General features: G+C 36.8%; 1 protein-coding gene across 4 annotated transcripts in view; it reads right to left on the reverse strand.

Moving 5' to 3' along the window:
• The window catches only part of MLLT10 (MLLT10 histone lysine methyltransferase DOT1L cofactor), a 136,784-nt gene that overhangs the window by 67,620 nt on the left and 48,836 nt on the right, over nucleotides 1-20,328 (reverse strand). For all 4 annotated transcript variants that reach the window (XM_082499296.1, XM_082499295.1, XM_082499294.1 and 1 more), the window contains 2 exons: nucleotides 8,357-8,452; nucleotides 481-736 (listed from right to left, as the gene is read on the reverse strand). In XM_082499296.1, the coding sequence (XP_082355422.1) occupies nucleotides 481-736; nucleotides 8,357-8,452 (352 nt within the window). The remainder of the gene's footprint in view (nucleotides 1-480; nucleotides 737-8,356; nucleotides 8,453-20,328) is intronic.

Below are 20,328 nucleotides of genomic sequence, written 5' to 3' on the forward strand. Positions count from 1 at the left end.
AGTAAAAAGGTCTTTCACTTTGAAAAAATAGTATATTTTAAATGGCTGCATCTTGAAAAATTTAGGGGCCACTGCATCCTACACATTAGGTAGTCCAGTTTCATTCTGCTATGCACTAAACAAACATTAGTATTATTTCCTTGTAGAGCCAAGAAAGACCTCTAGACTCAAATTCATATGTTAAATTTTATCCAACTAACTTTTCAGCACATAAAGAAACTTCTGGTTTTAGCAGTTAAAGAGAATACTTTAACAGTCTAAACAAAAGCACCGGTTTTGCCCTTTAAAGATGCACAACCTTCTTTTTCATGCTATCACAATGAATACTTCTTCCCTGGAAAAAAAAGTTACTTTCTCCCCAAAGTGAAACAACATTCTCTTTATTGACAACAAAGGCCAAACTACTTTTCAAGTTTTAAATATGTAAGATTTCTAATTCATGTCAAAGCAGAAGTTGTGTTACAGCGTAACAAATAATACCTTGCTGAAAAGGGCTAGCTGCAGTCACAGTTGTTCCTGGATTTCTTCCAGCACCAGGCTTTCTTCCCCTCTGACCTGAGCTGTGACCTGCAGATTTCTTCCCTTTGCTCTCTGACCCTCTAGCCTCTGAAGAATCTTTTCCACTTGAAACGTGTGTAGAAACTTCCTGGAAATTTGCATTTGTAAATCGAGCTGTAGTATCTTCCAACCGCTTCAAGGAGCCTGACATGGAGTTGTTGCTAGTGCTTGTGTATGTCTAGCATTTTAATAAGAGAAAAGAAATAAGAGAAAAGAAACAGTCAGGTCACACAAAAAACTGTAACAAAATAACTGTTTAAAAGAACCCATTCTTTCAAGTAAACTTAGAAGTGTTCAAATACTAAAGTAACTGGCAACAGCAGGAGTTAAACAAACTGAATTGTTAAGATTTCCAGCAAACAACTGAAGAGAATAAAACTTCATTTTGGGGGAAAAATACACAAAAATAACGTCAGCTTTGGTTGAATTTTTTACTTCACTGAGGTCAATGGATTAATCTCAAATCTATGGTTACACAGTTTTTATATTATATTTAAATAGCATATTGTTATTTTACTGCTTAAAATTAAAAATTAAAAAAGAAAAAAATACTCTAAATGCTTTTCTGAAAATACAATTTTTACGCAGTTTGTTTCATAAAACTGGAAACATTGGTCCATCAACAGTGGAACTGATGTGAAGGCTTCAGAACCTAAGAAGAGGTTTAAGACTTTATAGTCTCAACACCAAACCAAAAGGAACTCCAACAAGCCCAACTGCCCCTTATGTCTTCACTTCCCAACACCACACTAGAATTCCCTGCCATCTGAACCATCCCATTCAGCCAGTTCTTAAAGTATCATCAAGTAAAGAGGACACGAGTTCTAGTTGGCCAAGACACGTGCAAGAATGACTGGTTACCTACTACAAACCTGCTGCCTGACAGGAAGGAAAAAGCATGACATGCTATTGAGCTCCCAATGCAGATTTCTTCATCAACCCCCACCCATCCCCAAGAATTTTGGCCCTTTTCCTACACCCATAAACTCTTCACAGGGATTTCAAAAATTTAATCTTTAGGCCAACTATTCTTCCATTAAATTTTGTCAGAATTGTTCATATTGATGAACATTAGTCAAAATGTTGACTAATATAATAATGGGGAAGGACTTTTTACTAGAGCATGTAGTGATAGGATGAGGGGGAATGGCTTTAAACTGGAAGAGAGCAGGTTCAGACTAAACATTAGGAAGAAATTTTTCACTTTGAGGGTGGTAAGGCACTGGAACAGGTTGCCCAGAGAAGTTGAGGCCCCATCCTTGGAGGTGTTTAAGGCCAGGCTGGATGTGGCCTTGGGCAACCTGGTCTAGTGGGAGGTGTCCCTGGTTGGAAATCAATGATGTTCAAGGTCCCTTCCAACCTAAACCATTCTACAATTCTATCAAAATAGGTTCACAGAAAGTAATTAGGTAGGCAGGGAAACTGTGGGCAAAGCATAGGGAAACCACACAAAGGAATGTAATTTTTTTCATAATAAAAAAAAAAATGGAGTTGTAATAGCAGAATTTTAATCTCAGAAGAAAGAAAATGAAAGAGAAATTAGGAAAAAGGAAATACTATTCTATTGTTCTTTATATTCAAAGAAGCTAGGTAAAATAGCCTTTTGACTGCATAAAGCTTCTTCATCAAAAGAACACAGATCAAACCTAGAAGCTACTCATCTGTTCAAAACAAGCTTAGTTTGTTGTCCAGTTTTTTATAGTAGAGAGTTTAAAATAGTATCTAAGTTGATCTCCATTAATGACCACACAAACACTTAAAATTGAGCTTATACACATATTTTCTCTTCCCTGACCGGGATGCTTGCTGAATTTAGGCCTACAGCAGAATACTTCATCATCTTTACATACAGCTTTGTACAGCTGGTATAAAAGGTTTTCCATATTTTTACTGGAACAGCTAAGACATTTACATAGAACTTACTTTTCAGTTGCAAATGCCAGAAGACAACTAAATATTCAAGCTTTGAGGAAAATGAAAATTTCAGTTATTTGCATACTGCCCTGTATGAATTCCTATGAACTGCAATAAAAATGTATTATGGATTTTCTGAATAAGAGTGAAGAAAAATCAGTTTAAGTCTGTTAAAGTACAACATTAAAAATAATTTACCTTAAATTCATATTACTATACTGGTAAATGTTTCTAATGAAGATGGAGTCAATTCTAAGGTAAGTTTGCACTAGTTCAAAAAGTTAACTACTGAAGTCCACAAGTATGCTTGATTTTCCTGAAACTGATGTGTCACTTGACCTGAGTTAAGAAGTAGTGGTTCAAGTTTGGGTCATTTGAACAAAGGGTTTCCAGACACGCAATAACCCAAACCAAAAGTCAGACTTTTCCTAGGATCCATGATTTCTACTCTTATCCAATTCCTTCCTTTCCTAATTCTTATCTCCTATTCACTCAGTTGAATATTAGTTGCAAGGATAATTCTCTATAGGTATCAACAATCATAGTTCGATGTTATCTAGTAACTCTTCTCCATTAACATAGGAATTTTATTTATTTATTTAAAGGGGGAAACAAAGAGTTTAAATGTAGCTCTACAGATTGGCCAGGGCTAGACATACAAGTAGGCATACTGCATACTGTGCAGAGATTTGGTTTAATTGCAGGCCTGAATCCTACTCTTAGGAGATTTACTGGAAACATGCAGGCACACCACAGTTCTGCTTTTGAAAATTTTGCTCCAACAGGTATTTCTGTTTTGGAAGGTGCTGTAAAGTGTACTAAAATCCACATGCTTAATTAGAATATCTTGAACAACAATATGATGCAATATTTCCTAAGCAAAGCAAACTTGGTATCATTTGGTCAGGTGATTTTTTTTTTTTTTCATAGACTGTATTCCTTACTTTAAGGAGTTAATCACAACAAAGTGCCCTAAACCAGATACACATACATCAATTGCTTTTAGAATCCACACAATATGTGATAGAATCTAAGGTAAAACTGCAGCACAAGCTTTAGATTATTAAACTAATTGGTTCATACAATAACCTACACATCACTAAACAAACTGCTTTTCTAAAACACTAAGTTCTAAAAGACAAAGGCCTAACAGAAACGTCTCAGAAAAACTTTAATGTGCCGTGGCAAAGTTACAGCGTTCGTTTGCTTTGGGGGTTTTTTGAGGCAGTGAGCAAGGATCTGAGGATAGAGGCTGAACACATTTGGTTATTTACTGACACTGGCTTCAGCCTCTGCAGCCATCTCCCTCCGCCTCCCCCGTCCCCAGCTTACAATTCTGTGTCCTTCCAGCACATGCTTTTTAAATAGAATACAGTACTCAAGGGTCGTTCCTTCACTGCTCACACTGCAGTCAGTCTTTTTTCTTCATTTCAGTACATCCCCAGACATCCCCAAAACAGCAGATTCCCCTAATGCTCTCACCCAACTCCTTGGTTTATTTGGGAGGACTTGACTACTTCATGAATGTTAATCCTGTTCTCAAAAATCAATCAGTATTTGCTAGTGCAATTATCAAGCTAGCTCTGTGTGTATCAGAGCTCCTTTATGCTTTCCATAAACCAGTTTGCAGGTTTTTTTCCCTGAAAACTGCACTTTCACATTGCCAACTTGGTGCACAGATAGCTACTGTCATTTTTACACCCCCCATAAATCACTCTGCGCCCTGAAGAATTACACCACCCACCTGTAGCAAGTCTTAAACTTCTGGGAAAGTTTTAGATTTGCCATATAGGCATAATAATCATTCCTGCTAAACACAGTATGTTCCAATGCTTGAGAAGCCTTTAGCCCTAGTACAGATGTATAGGGTGGTACTCTTGCACAGAGAAAGGAAGATCATGGCAGGCAATCCTCCACAAAAATGACAGATGGTAAGAGCATGATCCAAGCTAAAACAAACCAATACGAATAATAATAAAAAAACAACACACACACATACGCACACATATGTCCCATAGCCCACAAACACCACACTGCTGTGGGATAGTGATGTTCAGTAATACCGAATAGACATTTCCCTATTCTTTCCATTCCCTTCTGTATCCCACTGCAGCAAAATCTGAGCATCTCCCTTGAGAACCAGGTTTGGCTGATAGTCAAGGTGAACTGAGGAGGGTTATCATCATCATCTCTACTATTACAGATTAAATTTAGTCAGCTGTACTTTCTGTTTGCAGTATCTTTTATTTAGTTACTGGCTACAATTTGAATGAAGATACAGTCTAGTGTATCTTTGTGCACATCAATGCTTTGGAGCTTTGTTTTAATTAATAACACACCTCTCTCCTCCCAATAAAGACATTTTATTTTTCTGTATCTGTTAAACCATACACATTTTTAAACTCTCAATATAAGCCAAAGCTCAAAACCCAAGACAGAAACTTTTATCAGGACTAAATAAAAGGCTGATGGCTCTTCCCAACTAAGGTGGCAGACAGAAGAAAACCTCATCTGAAGAGGGAGAGACAGTATTCAAATTCCTAAGTGATTCTAGTCCTTCTTAAAACATTCTGTAACCATGCCCCAAGAGAAAAGTGAAAAATTTGTTAGTACATTAATCAAAGAGTAGCTAAGAATTTCTTATTTCAAACTTTTTCAAACTTAACTGATCCAGACTAAGCAGTGTTTGCTGAGACATTACAGGGATGCATAAAAATGCCTCTTAAACGGCACACTCATATCTCAACCCAGCATTTGGACTGGAACCTCAGTAAAAGTTCTTGGAATTAAATTTTGCAGAACAAACAGGCAAGCCAAGTATACTAACTCACATAATGTAAATCCACAGCTTATCCTGCAGCCTTTCATGAATCTATCTTAAGAAACCACTCATCCAGATAAAAACATGCTTTAAGGCATCACCTGCATAAATGGTCACTACCACTGTATCACAAAGGACTTCTTTAAAAAACAAAACCAAAATTCATTTCAAATTCCAGTTCCCCCCATAGGAACAATGTGGTAGCAGAAGTGATTATATACCATGATAAAATAACATATTCACTGCAAAGACAGACTGCTGTGAAAAAGACATCAAGTCCAAATCAATTCTGACAACTCTATGTAAAAGGACACAAAAAAGTAACATATTCATACAATATTCTGAATTAAATATTTATCTCATAAGAAAACAAAGCATGTTTTATTATTAAAGTTTCAAATTTTTGAGGAACACACTATGAATTTATAACCTAGAAAAGCACATGCATGTAAATGGTGTCAAAAGGACTTAGGAAAAAAATTAAAAGCACACAACTGAAGGAACTAGCCACAAAAAGTCACTTCCAAATATCTAGCAGATACTTTTTCAAAAGACATAATCACACTTAGTAATTTCATTTTTTAAAAAAAAACACCAATTTTCCTGACGATCTGAAATATTATACAAAGAAGGCAGAAAATGAAGCAGATAGCTTAGGCAGAAAAAGCACACAGGATGCAAAAGGTTAAAAAAAAAGAAAACTAAAAGGACACGTGTTTATATTTAAATTCCACAATACTTCTGTTTTAGTTTAATTCAGTTAGAATTTAAGTTCTAAAATTATAGACTTTCTATTCTCTTTAGTATTTGCTCTAGCTCTACCTTGCTACTAACCACAGGAGTTGCAACTTTTTTTTGTAATGTTATCTATTTAATGATTTTTAAGACTAAAGAGGTGAGGACTAGGTATTCAAAGAACGTAAAAATATTAAAAATGTTTTTGTGGTTATATCTCTAGGATTTATATTTTACTTGCTATACATACATATTTAGTACAATCTTGATTAACAGTATGGCCAACAATTCAGCAAGATTTTCATTCTTTACTTAGATTAAATAGAATTCTGCTAAAAATGGGACTGTACTCTTGTTCAACTTTCTGAAGTGTACAACATCGAGTCGTAAACCTTATAATTAGGAAAAGACTAGGAAGAACAAAGCAGACGTCAGCAGAAAAACAGAATCCAACTGTGTCTTCAGCATTAAAAGCATATTCTAATAGGTAGGACTCAAAAATAACCCATATTTCAATATATTTTCTTTAACTTTTACACAAATATACAGTAGCATCACTTTTTGTTAAAACTTACGATGATAATCAATTTACAAAAGGGATGCAATTCAAGAAAGGTAAGATCATACATAGCACAAAACCTAAACAAAAAATGTAAAGTTTAAAGGAAGGCTCCCACACAAGAAGCCTCATTTAAAAGTTGTCTCAGACTCAAGAGGAGTATGTTCAGGACAAATTAATAAAACGAAATAACAGATCACATGAACCAGTCAGTACTATTCAAAGAGTTCTACAACTTAATTTCAATAAAAATTGTCACACTCACTGACCCCCATGTCTGATTGCTCTTAAATCAAAACAGCAAAGCAGCAAATTGACTCTATCTTTTAACTTTTTTTTTTTTTTCCCTAAAGTTCCTGGGAATTTCAGAAAACCACTGACTAGTTAGTCTCATTTAACACATAGTGTCAAACAGAATACAGCAGAACCAGAAACAACACTAATTTATCAGAGGCATGAGTCACAAATAATGGGATGTTAACAGATACACATCCTCAAGTTAATAAACCTTCTATTGAGGATAAAGAAATATCCAAAGCATACTAAAAAATTATATTTCTTGGTGATGATTCTTGAAGTTGACACTAGTAGTTAAGGGAATACTTCCGGGGACTAGAGAAAGTTGGTATTTCAATTATTTCACCCTGACAAAGTGATGGTGTACCATATGCAAATAGACACATTTGTTGAATATCGCGTCTCAGCAACCAAACTACATACAGTTAACACAAGCTTCAGTATCTTTGCTAAAAAGCACTGCTTGACATACTGATAGCTAATTAATTCAAACCACGATTCCCTGACTCAGATATCAAACATGCCCACATGAATGGGACAAGCGTTTTCCAACTCTGAGAGCAGAAAACTTACTTCTCAATACTGCTGCCCACTCTGCAGTACCATCATTAGTGTCATTTTTTTGCTGGACAGCGAAAGTGGTTCTTGTAGAGTACAATGAGAACTGTCATTATTTAACCCTCTATGTTGTCCCTTGAGTTAGGTATTCGCTAGCACATGAACAGGAAGGAAAGATCACAGCACCTAATGGAGTAGACAGCTAAAAAGGCAACGTGATGTTACAAGTATACGAAGCATGAGCCGTAATTAGCAGGGCCTGTTGCAATAGAAGAAGGGGTAATGGCTTTAAACTAAAAGAGGGAAGATTTACACTAGATAGAAGGAAGAAGTTTTTAAACAACAAGGGTGATGAAACACTGGAACAGGTTGCCCAGAGAGGTGGCAGATGCCCCATCTCTGGAAACATTCAAGGTCAGGTTGGTTGGGGCTCTGAGCAACCTGATCTAGTTGAAGACGTTCCTGCTCATTTCAGGGGAGGTTGGACTAGAAGACCTTTAAAGGTCCCTTCCAATCCAAACTATTCTATGATAATTTCATAATTACCAGCTTAAACGCTTACAGGTTCAGTGACAGATCAGCACAAACAAGTGAATTTCAAAAGGAAAGATTCTCTAAAACTTCTCAAATTATTAAACGTAAGTTAATGAAATAAAACTTACTGGAGCATCAGTGGCACCTGATTGGGGTCATTAAACTACTCACTATTCAATTACAAAAATCTAAGCCTTTCTTCATATTATAAACCTCAAAGTATTTTAGGATTTTACATTATAGGAAAAATACCAAGTGTGCTTGACAGTTATAGAATCTATGCCATTATAAAGCTCCTGTATATATACTGGAATTATTACATCATGAAATTTCAACTCAAGTAATTGAAGTGGAAGAGGATGAAAAACACATTGACTTACTTTCTCTGTAGTTACAGTAAGAGATGGAACCAAGGACGGTGAGGACTCCGACTGCTTCTTATATTTTTGCTTGTGTTTATCTTTCTCTTTATATTTCTAGAAGTTACAAAAGAGAATATAACCTAAGTTCAGCTTCATCTTTAATATAACCCGTTTTACATAGCACCAAGCATTATCAAAATTTGAGAGAAGGTAATAATGTTCTGTGCTATTTTAAAGGAAACAACATTAATGTTTTTAAATTTTTAGAATATAATTTTATAACAGCAAATCAAGTATTTGTATTTGCTTTCAAAATACACAAACTGAAGTTCTTCAATGATAGCCAGCATTTGTGAATCCACTGTTGTTAACATTATCCATCTTCCCAATAATCGATTTATCAACAAAAGAAACTGGATTAAGAATTGAGACATGCTTCTGGTTCAGAGGTCTTCCTACATTTCTCACCAAAGATCCCTGTCTTCCTGCATTTCTGCACCTGCACGGTATTTGTTGGGATATTACTGTAAATTCATGCAAGGTTTCAGCTTTGGCTCCACTATTGACATCTCCACGGACAAGAATGTGAAGTTTGATTTAGATTTCATACCCAAAAAGGTGCGTACAGTTTACATACTAAGTAAGTATCTGCCATGTTGAACTGAACAGAATATCAAAAGCTATAGAAATCAAGTGTGCTTTCTAAGGAGACCGAGAATTTAAATTTTTGTTTGTTTTTAAACACAACATGAAGCATTGGCAATGTCAATGAAATTGTGCAAACAGAGACCAAATAACTTCTTAACACAGAGTCTTTGCAGTATAAGAGAAATCTTCCCATACTGGTAGAAAACTATTGTCAGAGGATTACAGAATCAGACCCAAATCGTATTTGTTTAAAAAATACAGACAAATACACACAAAAACCCCACAAGTCTGACAAAACTAACAATTCAACTTAGAATACAAGAGTTCGATATTTTTGACACAAGGGGCTTAAAACTCCCATTGAGTAGCTTGAAAAGATGAGGAAGACAGCTTAAAATCTGTAAGTCTGAATACCTATATGAAAACTCAGCAACTGTTTTGAATCTTAAAAATGATCCACGCTGATCTTTCTGTAACTATCTAAATGACTATCTAGACCCTCAAAAGAGAACTTAACTTGTTTAATAGCAACTGCACAACCACTCACACCAAGCACCATGACAAGATGTAATGTGTGCATACTCCATGCAGGTATCACCAAGTGTCAACTTTCTATTTCAGTGACAATGGAAGAAGTATCAGAAACTTATTACACGGAAACAGCCTGAGAGAACAAGGGAATGGGTTCTCAAATTCTCTAATAAGGTAGAATCAGTTAATTGACAATCCAGATGCAGAGCTGAAAGCAAAACACATTTATCTCTACCTTTGTGAACTAGAAAGACCAGCTGACTTACTTAAGAGATCACCTTGTCTCTAACCAGCTCCAAATCCTTTTAACTAAACTTATAAGCTAATTTCACCAGGAAGGAAATACAGTTTAGCCAAGAAAAGTCATAGATAAAGTACCAAAGCTATTTTCACCAACAAAATACCATGCAAAAATATACTTGTTAGAATACAGTATGTAGAGTCATTTGATTATTGTACACTTCTCAAAACTCAAAGGAAAGTGCAAGAGAACTCTTAAAAAGGCTGATGGGGATATCTAGGTTTGTTTTTTTCATACACTTATGTGAACTCGGTATTTTTTTCCCCAGTGTGCTGCTTGGATAGTAATTTGTTTTCCCTTTCATAACAAAGTGTGCAGGTGTCATAATTACAATAATGTACACCATAAGGTAGTAGTTTGGTTGCTTAAAATCTAACACTGGCTTGTTGAGGGAGTTTTAGATCAGCAAGTCTGTTTTTGTTTTCATCGGTGTTTTCCTTCGGGGGGGGGGGGGGGGTTAGGGTCTTTCTACACCTGGAAAATACACATTTGAAAAAAAGAGAAAAACATATGGACAGGAGGGATTCAGATGTACTGCAGTGTCTTTTCAATACTTCCTTAAATATAACAGTCCCAAAAGTGCTACCCATACTGCCAAAAAACAAGCAGGGATCAAGAGAAAACAGAAGCATCTGCACCAAGACTGCCATGTTATTCACCACATCTGTTGATCCATAAGCCTTTCATCAGTGCTAGTTACCCAGCTTACCGTATCATCAGTATACACGTTTAGATAAACTTGAGTAACAATTTCACTGAATCCCAAACAAGCCTCAAGAAGTAAGTTATGAAATGGAAATCTAAGCCACTGCCAGAGTTTCTTTAGCTTTCATCATTTTACTAGGAAATTCAAATCATGCTCAAGAAATTTTTTTATTTATCATTTTGGAGCCAAGAGGCAATGACTTTAATATGCTTTAAGATGAAACTTCACAGCAATATCAGTAAACAACAGGAAACATTTAAATGAGCATGTTTTACAGTCTCTTCTGTTGACTTCTTAGTGGTCTTTTACTTCCAGTGTTAATTTTGTCTGAAAGGCAACGAAACACAGAATTCAAAGGAACAGTCAGGAGGACTTCAAATTACATTCTGTAATGTACTTAAACCACTTTGATAGTAGTCTCAACAGGAAAGGATGTGTCAAGAAGAAGGAAAGAGGGATACAAGAACAGGGGGAAGGGAGAGGGCATACTCAACTAAGAGCCTAGAAAGAATATGCTTTAAGTTCTGTAAAGTGAAGCATCAGCAACCACATCAAATTCCTCTCCCAGATCCAAAATATCAACACAAAGTTTGCTAGGACAGCTTACCAAGGTTACAGCTTACCACTCGAGGCCACTGGAGAGGTACCCCACCCAAAGCTCTTTTGCATACAAAGATCTCATCCACAGGAGGTCTGCTGTCCTTAACTCTACGTTCCCTTCTCCTTTTAGGTTACACCTCCTCTAACAATCTCTCCTCTTTTTTTTTTTTAGTTTTTCTTTTCTTTTTTCTTCCTAAGGAAAGTTCAGAAGTCCTACTTTTGAATGTGAATTGACTCCAGATGCAAATAACATCAAAGAAGCGGAGAACATTTCACTGCAGGAAAACCTTTGAAAGGAACGCTCAGGTTTTACACTGATAAGGATAAAAATTTCAGCAACAACCTGCTGAGATGAAGAGGCATAGCTCCCACAAAGTCACTCTTTGCAGTTGCACCCTCTTCTCACCATAAAGATGCACACCATTAAAGGAGAAGCCGCTGCCTAAGCATTCAAACACCATTCACGGTGTCACACACACACTCTCAAGCGTGCTTTCTCCTTCTTCAGGCTCGACCCTAGGTTTCCCACAGCAGAGTCTTAGGCATCAGATTTTATAAAATAATTAATCTAATTGAAAGGTACAGCACCAAGGACAGCCCAGGCTGGGTGCCTCCAAAGGGAGGGACCCCAAACAAAGAAATCTCTGTGCAATTATACCCTTGTGATCTATACACCCACCCCTCATGCGCTGTCCACGCATCTTTTAGTCCAATGGTGATTTTTGGTCTGGGGTCTTCTAACACCTGATTGGATTCTTTTTCTGTGTCCACACAGGCTCTTATCTTGTTGATTTGCAGTTTCAGCTGAGATTTGGAGCCCTTCTTATCTTCTGGTTTACACTCCTTGTGCACCTGCACTCATTGGCAGAACACGGGAGAACTGAAGAGTCCCAGACTTGGGAAAAACACTACCAAAACATCAGCGTGATATCAACATCTTTCCCACACTAAAAGACTAATCACAGTACTGTACCAGCTGCTAGGAAAATTACTAAGCAAAATAACTCTATGCCAGCCCAACGGCTTCAACAAATCTAGCTACTCATGTCAAGGAAAGCTAGGCAAACAGAACAAATCACACTGTAAGTAATTTATTCTAATTAAAACTTACTTATTTACACTAAACAACTAATATCCCTCACACATACAAAGCATAAGTTCCGAAATATCCACTTTTAGACCCAGAAGAGGAAGAACACATTCTTCCCCTCCAGAAAAAACACAAACAATTGGCCATTCACAGACAACTCACTGCATGCTTCACTTTTATAAGACCTCCTCTGATCAGCTGATCAGCCACAGCTCAAAAAAAAAAAAAAAAACAAACAACCCACCAAAAGAACCAAACCACATAGCAGGAGGTCACTAAGATAAAGATCCATTCAGAAAGCCACATGGAAACCCACCATCCTAGGGAAAGTAATGATATCCAATGTCTGACCTTTTACAAGTTTGACTATAAGGGAAAAAAGGGCAGAAATTACTCTTAAAAAGGACTGAAAACAATATTGCTAATAAGTAAAAGCTAAGGGAGGTCCAACAGCAGGCAGAACCCATGTATCTCATTTATATACTCAGATTTTTCAAAGATTCATAGGCATGAGTTAAGATACAGGTGTTGGGAACATCTGAAGATAGTTGCAGAGCTGATAAATGCAATGCTATATTCTGTAAAAACAGGATTTAGCAGAAGAAACATTCCAAGGAAGAATATGTTAAAAAATCCAGGGCCAATTACAAAACTGACAAAGCAATCTTCAGTCTCAGTTCACAAATAGGGTAGCTCAACAGACCAGATTCAGGCAGCTCCTGAAACCTTTCTTACTGTAAGAGAAATAAGGCGTGATTGCCATGCAGCCACTGGGTAAGCAGCTGTAACATTATTCATCCTAGAACTTGAAGAGCCCTGATTTATGATGTAGCTAAATACCAATACAAAATACCTAGAGTTCATATGTCATGATTAATCAGAAAGCGTTATTTATCACTAGGGATCCCATTTTTGGCTTTTGCTTCTTATTTTAAAAATTATGTAATACCTTCTTAATTCCAATAGTTACATGGTGCAAGATAAGAAAACAAATGGTCCAAGATCTCTGGAATTCCATAGCACTTTCTGTACATTCCCCTCTCGTGGGACAGAGAGTAGGAGGGTGGAGAAGGGAGGAAAGCACATTTTCATCACTTCATTTCTTCCACAGAGATTCAATCTACAAAATTATTACATAATATGATTTCACAAATACAGTTTGGTTCCAACTCTTTGGGTTTTTACCTCTGTCATGGTTTAACCCAGCAGGCAGCCAAACACTATGCAGCCACTTGCTCACTCCCCCACCTCCAGTGAGATGGGGGAAGAGAATCAGGGAAAAAAAAGAAAAATTCATGGGTTGAGATTAGAACAGTTTAATAAGAAGAGAAAATAACAACAATAATAATGATAAAAGAATATACAAAACAAGTGATCCACAATGCAATTGCTCAGCACCCAGCCCGTTCCCAAGCAGCAATCGCCAATCCCTGTCCCCCAGCCAACCCTCATTTACATACTGAGCATGATGTCCATGGCATGGAATATTCCTTCGGCCAGCTTGGGTCAGTTATCCTGTCTATGGTCCTTCTCAGCTTCTATGGGAAGCTGAAAAAGTCCTTGACTGCTTAGCAACAAGTAAAAACATTAGTGTGTTATCAACATTACTCTCATCCTAAATCCAAAACATAGCACTATACCAGCTGCTACTAAGAAAGTTAACTCTAACCCAGCCAAAACAAGGACAAGCTCATTGGATCACTCTAAAGATCAGCACTTGCTCATTCATTTTCTTTAAAGTACTTTCAGAGGAAACATTTATCAGACTACTGAATGAAAATAATACCTCATTGAAATATCAAATTAAGGATACATGTATAATTTTATCTTAACTCTGATCTGTTACCAACAGAATAAATGTTAACAAATCCATCCTTCCACAGTTTGGACTTCAATGTCTGAGAAGACAGAATAATGCAAGCGAATGATACCTTTTACGGTACAGATGGGATGGATGAGTGCAGCTTTTCTCTAACGGCATTATTAATTCATAACATTTCCACATGGAAACCAGTTAAAGGTATTTACACTTATTTGCAATTCATTTTTGTCTCAGGAATGCACAGCCTTCTCCAAAAAGGTCTCCACAATACTTCATTTCATTAAATTATGATCTGAAGTTTGGCATTTAACAGTTCACTGTTACAAAGGGGGGGGGGGGGGGGAGTTTCCTGACCCCTCTCTCACCTTTCCTGCACTGCTTTGTCTGTGAGACCTTCTGTGTGCCAATTCAAACCGCTAAAATAGCAGCAACAAAAAACAAAAGTGCATAGTTTTCTGCTGGTTTAGTGAGCTAGGTCAGTTCAGTGAAGGAGTGTAAGAGATGGACAGTAACAGGGACAAGAAGAGAGGGAGACGCAGAACAGAGGAGCAAGAGCTCACCTGCCCAGGGAAGAAGAGACTAACTTTTATTTTGGAAGAATTAAAACACATGTACATTATCAGCAAGCACCACTGCTTGGCCCTTCAGATAAAACTGCTTAGGCTGATCCTAAAGTATTCCATTTTTATTCCTTTCTCTATTACAAAAATCATAACCACCACCACCATCTTTGATCATCTACAATCACAACATTTTCAAATCTGTTTTCCTTAGTGATTCTTGTAAGCAAAATCATCTTAATATCTGAAATCACTAATTTTTCAGCCACTGTTTTTGACTCCTTCAGATAATTCCAATATATTAGAATGTTTTATTAGCACAGAGTACTCAGATTGGTGCTTTTGTCATTTATGGATTTTCTGCACTATCTTTCCATCACTGAACCTTGTAAATCCAGAGCTGCCACCATCAAAACTAATATCTTTAATAAAAAACTACGTATAGTTCTTGCTAATCCCCAATACAAGAACTGCTTTGCCTCTTATTTGTGACTGGTAGCTATTAGTAATATAGCCATAACAATTCCAGAACAAAAGATGCTCACAGTCTACAAGTTTCAAATTCAAATTTGAATTTATCTTGTTTTGACAAGAACAGCCCTAGCTCAGGCATTAATCTATCTATCATTTTATACTTTATAAACCACAGCAGGAAAATTAAATGCAGTAGCAGCATTACTGCAGTCACAGTAATAAAAAGATATAGGCACAGGATAGTTTATAGGGAGAGGTGGAACACTGCTGCCAGTATGTCGTGGTTTAACGCCAGCCAGCAGCTAAGCACCACACAGTCGCTCGCTCACTCCCCCCATGGTGGGATGGGGGAGAAAATCAGAAGAGTAAAAGTAAGGAAAAACTCATGGGTTGAGATAAAGACAGGTTAACAGGTAAAGCAAAAGCCATGCATGCAAGAAAAGCAAAACAAGGAAATCATTGACTGCTTCCCATCAGGAGGCAGGTGTTCAGCCATCTCTGGGAAAGCAGGACTCCATCACGCGTAACCGTTACTTTGGAAGACAAATGCCATCACTCCAAGCATCCCCCCCTTCCTTCTTCCCCAGCTTTACATACTGAGCGTGACCTCATATGGTATGGGATATCCCTTTGGTCAGCTGGGGTCAGCTGCCCCAGCTGGGTCCCCTCCCAACTTCTTGTGAGCCTACTCACTGGTTGGGGGCGGGAGGGAGGTGAGAAGCAGAAAAGGCCTTGACTCTGTGTAAGTACCACTCAGTAATAACAAAAACATCTCTATTATCAACACTGTTTTCAGCACAAATCCAAAACACAGCCCCATACTAGCTACTATGAAGAAAATTAACTCTATCCCAGTTAAAACCAGCACACAGCATTATTGAAATAAACACATATTTAGCTCTAAGCATGAAACTTGTTCTTAAGTACCAATCCTTGATACAAGCACTTAAAAGACTCAAAACCTCACTTCAATGCAGGGATAATGGTCAGAATTTTAACTGTCAATGGTAAAAAGACTCAAGAATCGATAAGAATGCCAGCCAAAGCTTACCTTAGGTGCAAGAGTAACACACAATAAGTCTTATTCAGAATAAGCTACTCTTCTTTTGATATTTAACATTAAAATACACTTTTTCTGTTATTTACACAGCTTAATATTAATGGTTAGTGATGGATACTCTGTGCTAAACACTTGATTAGCACTTTATAACTTCAAAAATGGTGCAAGATTAACTAAATCAAGGCAACTATTTATTATCAATGCTTACCTTCATTTACTCCTATAAAAAATTCAAGTATTTAGAACTTTAACATGTGTTTTATGTTACATATTGTGAAGTGATCCACTGCCTACAAGGTGACTTAAGGATACCGTCAAATATGTGTCAAGAAATAGGCGGACAGAATGGCAAGCAAAAGGAATACATTTAATTTTCCTGGCTCAGGGAGCTCACCATTGCAGATCACCTTTAACTGCATATGGTCTACCAGCACACAAAACATTGTACTTGGTGAACAGCATATACATACAACTTTATAAAAAGTACCTTCTAGAAAACAGCATATACATACAACTTTATAAAAGATTACCTTCTAGAAACTGCTACGAAGTCAACATAAAGTACTAATAATCTTGTACTAATCTAGGATCCAAAGCAAAGAAAAATAATATCTTTAAGCACCTCTTGCTTCTACATCTCTCACAGTTATAATCACAGAATTGAAGTGCAGGAAGATGTATTTCTCAAACAGAAACAAGCAGAAACCTTAATGACCTATTTTTAACATTCAAGTGTCACTTAGCTTTCAAATTAATACAAACAACATTACATAATTTTCTCAAGCAAGAAATGTTCGCTTTTCTTCAAAGTTCAGCTTACTTTTTACCCCAGTTATTCAAAAGTTACTCTCCTCTATCTCACTATGCGGCAGAGTACAAACATTGAGGAGTATGTTCAGCATACTGAACTTGTAGAAAGATCAAAAGCACAGTCAGACAAAAAGTCTTTTCTTAAAATTTTGTGAAGATATTAATGAAACTGAAATAAGTAATGTGTTGTCCTGGTTTGAGGACAGAAAAAAAAATAAATAACAAAATAAGTAAGAGTAACACCTAATAATACCTCAAGTATATCACAGCAGTTTTTCAATGAAACAGAAAGTCTTTTGGTTGATCCATGCAAACTAAGGAAGACATCTGGACTAACATTGTGGGTTTTTTCTTTAAAACATCCCACTTGTTTGAGGAGCACAGTACAAACCTACTACAGTACAGATCTACTCAATATTCTGACTCTCCCAGAATTCCTCCAGAGACGCCTATAAAAACCACAGTGAAGTAGTAGCTCCATGAAAGAAAGAAATAACAGAATTTCTTCAGATAAATGTTTGAGGATTTTGCCACCCCTGGAATTTGAGTTTTACAGTCTACAGAGACAATTGACACTGCTACTAATCACTACTATTTCATGCACAGGTTCTGCAGGCGTCAGGTTTTGAGTTTGTTTTCTTTCACGGTGAAAAGCAGAAGACTAAAATGTGTACTTTGAGGGAAAAGGGACAGCTGCAGCTAATGCAGCCTTACAAAATGCTATATCTTACAGAGTACTTCTTAGGTATACCTGAGGTGGTGTGTTTGTCATTTTGATTTTACAATAATGAACTAATCCCAGGTGCCAAGCTTTATACTATTATGAGGTGTTTGTTGTGATAAGGTACACTAAAAGGGATACACTAAGGTACACTAAAGGGTACACTCTTTCCATATTATATATGATGTGTTACTGTAAGGTTAGAAAAATATGAGGTGACAAGCATGATAATTGAAACAGAAGTTTCTGCTTTTCCTCTTACTAAAATATAAGAAAATTTAAATAATAAGCTTATATAGTTCTTCCCGACCTTCACAAAAGATCATTTTGCTGTGCCGTGTATACCAACTGGTGCCAGTTCCAGTAGATTACATGCAGTTTATTATCAGGCTGACACAGAATACAGCACCAAGTTAACACAGAACTTTAGCAGGCAACAAATCAAACAACAAGATGCCATCTTTGCTTTTAATCCTGCAGATTTAAAGATATATATTACTGAATACACTCAGATAGAGTAGCTTTCTAATTAAATTTTGCTTACACAGTCACACTATGTCAGTCCTCCCAAATAATTAGACTTTCAACACAATTTGACATGAAGTAGTATGTTAAAAAAGAAAAAATTACACTCCTACAAAGTCAGTGAAGAGCAGGTGTCCAGAAACAGAAATATTATTTGTTAGCACCAAAAGTAAAAGACTGCTGCATGAAGTCATGCCCTTTTGAACACCAGGGAACCCACACAAAAACTCGAGTCTTCAGAAACAGGAACCAGGTTCTGCAGCTCATAGGTAGATATTAAAGACCATCTACACACTGAGCTACATACAGTATATACTTATTGACCAGTTTTTAGAGGTGTTTTAGAGGTATTCTTCTTTCCCTCTGACTGAAGAGAATTTGGAAGAAGTCATGGATAAGCATCACCATTAGCATCCATACCACTCAATTCTCATTTGAATAATATTTATCTAGCACTACTTCAATAATTAAAATTGAAGTAATTCCAAAGTTTTTGCAAAACACTTTTTTTCTACTTATCTTTAGCATTCTTACAATTTTTTTTCATGTGTCAAGAACAGTTGAGAGCATTAAACTGTCACATCTATTAATCCGATTAACAAAACTTAAAAAGTTAATAAAAATCATAGAATCATAGAAAAAAATCCAGTGTGATACTGTATTACTGACATGAGTCTGGAGCTTTTTTACCTAAAATGCTACATAAAACCCCCAGTGAAACGAGGCAATTAACTGAGGAATGACATAATTAGAATTGCATTTGCAACACTCTGCTTTATACAGTACTACAAATTGATCCTTCAGGACTAAATCAGAATTTTTTTTTTTTTTCCAAGAAGAGAAAAGGAAACCATTGCTTATGCAGCTGAATGGTAACCCAAAGAACCACAGTTTATTCCTGTTTTTGCCACAGAATCTTATGTGATGCATGACAGGTCAATTTTGTCTTCTCACAGTCGGTTATACAGATAGTGAGGAACACATAATGAACACTTGATCCGAGTGTTTAGGACTTGATTTGTAACAGCCCACATAAAGCATTAAAATACATTAAAAAGCAACAAGTGCCTTTCTCCCAAATGAAATTAATAGGCCTGACATATGAATGTAGGCTCTTTCACAACATACTGGGAAAGTCTGGGCATTTCAGAATGCAGTTCACAAACCAACACACGGCTAGCCTATGGAAACTTTCAGTCAGCAGAGGTGTGTTTTAAATTTTCCCTTCCCATGGGCCTAATAACCAAACCCACGGCTACAGGGGAACACGCTGAATGTCACACGCTGCCTCAAACTCTTCTTAGATGTTCAAGTTTCTCCCCTCAAAATCAGAGATGGTGTAACTTTCCTTTAGGAACAGGACAAGCAGCAAAGAGAAGCCCATAATGAATTCACTTTAGCCTGTAGCTCAGTGTTTAGAACACTTGTCCTGGCTCCTGCATCTTAGGTTGTCCTCAGACTGACACCATCCAACTTCTGTAATAGTGCCCTGGGGCTCCTTGTCACTATTTTGTTATTTTTGCCTCTTCAATCACCACTTCTAACACATTTTCGGTCTTCGGTCACAAGCCCATTTTTGTTTATTTTGCATTATACAAGCCATAACAGCAAAGAGTTTTAAATTTCTCCTTCCTGCTCAGCCCAGACAAAAGCATTTCTAGCAGAAAAGGAATTTGTGTAATTCAGCTGCTACATAGTAGTTATTTTCTATGTGGTAAATGCAGATTTTTCAGAAGACAAACATAGGATGGTAATAAGCTTGCCTAATTTTCACATAAGTGGCAAGAAACACTTCCTTTACACCAAAGTCAATCCCAGACATGTTGAGGTCCTTCTTTAGCCCCTTCCAAACATAAGGCTGCCAAGGACATTAGCAAAGCAAGGTATTCTTCCACAGCCTCATGCTGGCCGAAGTTTTTCCCTAAAAAGTTTGAGGTAAACACCTCAGCCCTGGAAAAGGGATATTACAACAGGATGTCAAGCAACATACTACCAACCCTACTTCTGACGCACACAGCCTCATCTCTAATAATTTCTAAATAACTTCTCAGCCATAGAAACTAACAATACTTAGTGCAGCGGTAATCAGAATATAACTAAGTTACTTATTCTGTAGCTTCAAATTCTTCATTAAAATTAAAT

Source organism: Vanellus vanellus, assembly GCF_965231255.1.
Source record: "Vanellus vanellus genome assembly, chromosome: 2".
Classification (NCBI taxonomy): Eukaryota; Metazoa; Chordata; class Aves; order Charadriiformes; family Charadriidae; genus Vanellus; species Vanellus vanellus.